This window comes from Orycteropus afer, unplaced genomic scaffold, assembly GCF_000298275.1.
Source record: "Orycteropus afer afer isolate SDZICR_OR568_19922 unplaced genomic scaffold, OryAfe1.0 scaffold00594, whole genome shotgun sequence".
NCBI classification, from domain to species: domain Eukaryota; kingdom Metazoa; phylum Chordata; class Mammalia; order Tubulidentata; family Orycteropodidae; genus Orycteropus; species Orycteropus afer.
Genome location: NW_006922181.1, coordinates 1,026,742 through 1,032,987, shown reverse-complemented (window position 1 = coordinate 1,032,987; position 6,246 = coordinate 1,026,742). Strand labels below are relative to the sequence as shown.

General features: G+C 36.1%; 1 protein-coding gene across 1 annotated transcript in view; it reads right to left on the bottom strand.

Moving 5' to 3' along the window:
• NAPB (NSF attachment protein beta) overlaps positions 1 to 6,246 on the bottom strand; it is a 138,624-nt gene that overhangs the window by 41,072 nt on the left and 91,306 nt on the right. The window contains exons 6-7 of the mRNA XM_007956250.2: positions 4,498 to 4,553; positions 4,237 to 4,321 (exon numbers count right to left, since the gene is read on the bottom strand). Of these exons, the coding sequence (XP_007954441.1) occupies positions 4,237 to 4,321; positions 4,498 to 4,553 (141 nt within the window). The remainder of the gene's footprint in view (positions 1 to 4,236; positions 4,322 to 4,497; positions 4,554 to 6,246) is intronic.

Below are 6,246 nucleotides of genomic sequence, written 5' to 3'. Positions count from 1 at the left end.
TTTTCCTCAGTTTGTGTTAGTTTGGTAAGTATTATGTCTTTAGAAATCTGTCCATTTCTTCTAGATTTTCAAATTTGTTGGAGTACAGTTCTTTATATTATCTCAATATTATTGCTGAATTTGTTTCTTATTTGTGTTATTTGCATTCTCTCCCTCTTCTCCTTTGTTAAATTTGTCAGTGGCTTGTCAATTTTATTAATCTTTTCAATAAAACAACTTTTAGTCTTGTTGACTTTTTCTACATACAATCTATTTCATGTATTTCTGCTTGAATCTTTATTATTTCTTTTCTTCTGGTGACCACACCCTTTTTCTGCTGCTCTTTTACTAATGGTTGGAGAGGTTGAGTTAAGGTGTTGATTTTGGCTCTTTCTTTTTGATGTATGCATTTATTGCTATAAATTGCCCTCTTCTCACTGCTTTTGCTGTGTTCCAGATATTTTGATATGTTGTGTTTTCATTCTCATTTGACTCAAGGAATTTTTTACTTTCATTTTTTTTTCCCTTCTATTACCCAATATTTTAAGGAGGGCATTATTCAGTCTCCATATGTTTCCTCTTTTTCTATTGATCTTCCTATTGTTGATTTCTAAATGTATAGCATTGTGATCTGAGAAGATACTTTATAGTATTTCAATGTTTTTCAATTTATTGAGGCTTGCTTTGTGGTCTAATGTATGGTCTATCGTGGAGAATGTGCCATGTGCACTGGAAAAGAATGTGTATCGTGCTGGGTTGAGTGTTCTGTAGATGTCTATAAGTTCAAGTTGGTGGATTATTTGGTTCACTTCTGAGTCTTTTGAGAGTACCTTTCCAGTTTTATTTTCCATTGAAAGGGGTGTATTAATATCTCCTGTTATCACTGTGGAATCATCTATTTGTCTTCTCAATTCTGTTAAAGTCTGATTTATGTATTTTGGGTGCCTTCTATCAGGTGCATAGATATTTATTATGGTTATGTCCTCTTGTTCAATCGATCCTTTAATTATTATATAATGTCCTTCCTTGTCTCTTATTGGGGTTTTTGCCCTACAGTCAATTTTGTCAGAAATTAAATTGCCATTATTGCTCTGTTTTAATTACCATTTGCTTATCTTTTCCTAACCTTTGATTTTTAGTCTGTTTTTGTCTTTGTCTCTAAGGTGTGTCTCTTGTAGATAGCATACTGGTGGATTATGTTTTCTTATCTAGTATGCAACTCTCTGTCTCCTGAGTGGTGCATTTAATCCATTTACATTCGGTGTAATTATCGACAAGTATGAATTTGTTGATGTCATTTTGTTATGTGTTTTTTTGTGGTGTTGCTGATTTCTCTGATTTCTGTGCTGAGTTAATTTTGTTTATGAATTGTATTATCATGTTCCTTGTTGCCATTGTGTTACTATTTGGTAAATTTTTGTGCTTATTGTCTTTTTTATTTTGATGTGAAGGTTTATTATTTTTCTTTGAGGTTATCCTGTTGTTTTTGTTGTTGTTATGTGCTGTCGAATGGGGCCCGACTTACAGCGACCCCTCCTTGGGTTTCCAAAGTAGTATCACTATAGGAGTAGATTGCCTAAGCTTCCTTCTGAGGAGTGGCTGCTGGATTTGAACCGCCAGCCTTCTGGTTAACAGTCGAGTGCCTCAGGTACTATGCTGATTTATAATTTTCTTCCCAAGTTTAGAGCAATCCATTCTATTCTGCAACTGTCTTGACTTCCTCACCATTTAGAATTTCACTACTTTCTCCCTCTTTGATTTGCAGTTGTCCTCATTTGCCAGTTGATGTCTCTGGTTCTCTGTTTAAAGTTCCATAACCTTATTTTCACTTTGGGTACTTCCGTAACTGGTTGGTTTCTGGGTTATGTCATAATGTGTATTAATGGTCAGTTGCTGTTTGCTATTGTTGGTTCTCTGTCCAAAGGGCTCTCTTTGGTGTCTCTTGCAATGTTGGTCTGGTTTTCACAAATTCCCTAAATTTCTGCTTATCTAGAAATGCTGTAATTTCACCATCATATTTGAGAGACAATTTTCCTGGGTATATAATTCTTGGTTGAAAATTTTTTCTTTCAGGGTTTTATATATAACATTCCACTGCCTTATCACCTGTGTGGTTTCTGCCAGGAAATCCGAGCTCAGTCTTATTGGTTGCCATTTGTAGGTAACTTTTTGTTTTTCCCATGCTGCTTTCAGGATTCTTTCCTTGTCTTTGGTTTTGGTGAGTTTGATGATGATATGTCTTGGTGATTTTCTTTTGGGGTCTATCCTCTTTGGGGTTCATTTGACTTCTTGAATGGATATGTTCTTGTCTTTCATTGTATCAGGGAAATTCTCTTCCAACATATCATCAACAATTTTCTCTGTGGTTTTATTGGTCTTTTTCTGTTCTGGAATTCCAATTACACATAGGTTATTCCTCTTGGTGGAATCATGAATCTTAGGCTTTATTCATTTTGTTTTGATCTTTTTTCTGATTGATCCCTTACCAAAGCAGCACTGAGGTATTTGTCTTCAGTCTCACTAATTCTGTCTTCTACTGACTTGATTTTACTCCTTTGCTCATTCAATGTATTATCTATTTCTGAAATTTTAGTATTAATCTTCTGGATTTCTATGTAGATTTTGTACCATTTCTAATTTTTCATTTATTTTGTCATTTTATTCTTTTATTGTCTTCAGAAATTGTTCTAGGGTTTTGTCTGTGTTTTCCTTAATTTTCTCAGTGTTTCCCTTTGATCTATCTCTCAATCTGTTGAAGATACTTAAATATAATTCTTTTGAATTTCTTATTAGGGAGTTCCAATGCTACTTCTTCCTCGGGGATGTTTTCTGGGTCTGTAGGCTGGTCCATTGTTTCTACTGCTTTATCTTGCTTCTTTGTGTGGAACATGATGGTCTATTATCTCCAAGACATTGTGACACTGCCAAATTTATATTTGATTGGTCATTGTATGTTGATGTTATTCACCCAAGAGGTTTTTTTCTTTGTTTTAATATATCTGACTAAGCAGGACACTGTGCTCCTCTATTTGCTAGTTGGCAGCACTAATACACTCACCACCTATCTCCTAGCCGGTGTGACAGAGAATGAGAGTGAGTGCAAAGATCTCTGTTAGCTTTACGTGAAGAGCAGTTAAGAATGAATTGGGCTCATATTGTCTATCGTGTATTGTGTATCATGGATATCAACATTGGAGAGTTGCTGCAGAAGCAAGTGGTGACCCTCACTCAGCAGGTGGGGCTAGAGGAGGTGCAGATATGGTTGGGTTGCATGTGCATGGTTGGTGTCTTCCACTCAGTTAGACAAAAACAGCAATCACAAAAAAACACCAAAAGAGTAAAAACAAGAGGATAAAAAACACACACCATATCACATACACACAAAAACACACAAACATACACAGGAACAATCACCAAAAAGAGAAAGACTAAAAAAACAAGGGCAATAAATGAGAAGAAATATTTAAAGAAATACTTTATGACCTAAATACAAGAGATGAAGAATGGCCATTCTCACTTCTAAGAATTTTGGCTGTAATTTCTCCAAGAAAACTTTGTCCATGGTACGATCAAAATTTTTCGTCAATACTACAATTCAAATGCATCAATTCTGTGGTCTTCCTTATTCACTGTCCAGCTCTCACATGCATGAGACTACTGAGGGTCAGGTGTACTTTAGTCTTCCAAGTGACATGTTTGCTCTTAAACACTTTAAAGAGGTCTTTTGCAACAGATTTTTCCAATGCAACACATCATTTGATTATTATTCATAACAGCCAAAACTGGAAATAACCCAAATGTCCATCCAGCTGATAAATGGATTAAATAAAATGAAGTATTATTCAGGCATAAAAATGAATAAATACATGGTACAATACAGATGAACTTTGGAAACATTATGCTAAGTGAAATAAGCCAGTAATAAAAGACCATATGCATGATTCCATTTATACTAAAGGTCCAGAACAGGCAAACTTACAGAGACAGAAAGTGGTTGTCCGGGATTATAGGGAAAGAATAATGGGGACTGACAGCATACTGGTATGGGGTTTCTTTACTAAAGTAACGAAAATGTTCTGGAATTAGTGATGATGGTTACGCAATTGGTAAATATACTGAAAACCACTGACATGTACTCTTTAAAAGGTGAATGATATGACATTTGAATTATGTCTCAATAAAAAGAAAAAATAATCTAATAAAAAAATTAGTCAGAATGGTCTCTATCTGAAATTAGACAAATAGCAGTATCCTCACCTGCTCATAGATCTCAATTGCTTTCTGGTACTGCTCTAGCTGGGCAGCATAAGCTGCTACCTTCAGTAGACACTTGTTAGCAGAACTGAAATCAAGAACCAGAGGTAGAGTAAATAACAATCCAACAGAAAAATAAAAGATGTGAGCATGAACCCCAATAACTCTTTTGGTACAAACACTAAGTACATTATGTAGAGCATAATAAGATCTGTCTTTTATCACACATAATATGATGTAGTTATCAAGGAAAAAAATACTTGCCTGTTGGATTCTTCTCCTTTGTAATAATCAGCAGACTGTTCATAATGTGCAATAGCCTGAAAACACACACATTATTTTATTCACAAACTATTTGCTTAAACAGATATATTTAAAAACTACATTTGCACAGCTTTTTTTTTTTTTAAATAAATAACCTATTCCAACAGCGAAATTTCCACAATCTTGAACTACTTCATTTAGGGAATATAAGAAAGCATGCACCATTTGGGAGAATACAGTGTGGTGGGCTTTAACACAAATGACCCAAATGCAATCTAGACCTAGTCTCCTATGTGCTACTCTATAGTGCCAGACCACAATGAAGGACAGACTTCAGCTAGGGGGTAAAGGGAGAACAAAACAAAAAGCAAGAAAGCATGCATCTCTTTAAGCCTCCTGATGGCTCATGCTCACGCTCCATCAAAATCTTTCTCACAGTAACAGTGCAGTGGCTAAGAATGGCTGCCAAGCTATACCATTATTTCTCAGCCTCCACTGCAATTAGGACAGCAATATGACTGAGTCCTTTCCAATAAAATGTAAACAGATCTGCTATGGGCCACTTCCAGGTTTGGCATATACATGTGCTTTGCATCCTTCTCCACGTTTTTTCCCCTTCCCATGAGCTAGAATTCCACCAGTCATCTATCAGTTTGTCGTACTGTGGTGGCTTGTGTGTTACTGTAAGGCTGGAGGCTATGCCACCAGTATTTCAAATATCAACAGGGTAACCCATGGTGGACAAGTTTCAGTGGAGCTTCCAGACTAAGACAGAATTAGAAGAAGGAAGGGGCCATTCACTTCTCAAAGAACTGGCCAGGGAAAATCTTATAAATAGGAGTGAAACAATGCTGATATATTAGTGGAAATCTTCATGAAGAACCCTGAAAAAATGTCCGATATAGTGCCGGAAGATGAGCCCCTCAGGTTGGAAGGCACTCAAAATACGAGTGGGGAAGAGCTGCCTCCTTAGAGCAAAGCTCACCTTAATGATGTGGAATGGAGTAAACCTTTCAGGACCTCCATCTGTTGATGTGGCATGACTCAAAATGGGAAGAAACAGCTGGAAATACCCATTAATAATCAGAACATGGAATGTACAAAGTATGAATCTAGAAAATGTGAAGTTGTTAAAAATGAAATAGAATGCATAAAGATCAACACCGTAGGCTTTAGTGAGCTGAAATGGACTGGTTTTGGCCATTTTGTATCAGACGATCCTATGACCTACCATGCTGAGAACGACAAATTGAAGAGGAATGGCATGGCATTCATCATCACAAAAAATGTTTCAAGATCTATCCTGAAGTACAATGCTGTCAGTGATAGGATAATATTTATATGCCTACAAGAAAAACCAGTTAATATTACTATTACTCAAATTTATGCACCAACCACCAAAGCCAAAGATGAGGAAATTGAAGGTTTTTACCAACTTCTGCAGTCTGAAATTGACCAAACATGCAAATCAACATGTGTTGATTATCACTACTGATTGGAATGCAAAAGTTGTAAACAAAGAAGAAACACTGGCCATTGGAAAATAAGGCCTTGGTGATAGAAATAATGCTGGCGATCACATGATAGAATTTTGCAAGACCAACAACTTATTCATTACAAATACCTTTTTTCAACAACATAAACAGCAGTTATACATGTAGATTTCCCCAGATGGAGTACACAGGAGTCAGACTGACTACATCTGTGCAAAGAGGAGATGGAGAACCTCGATATCTTCAACCAAAACAA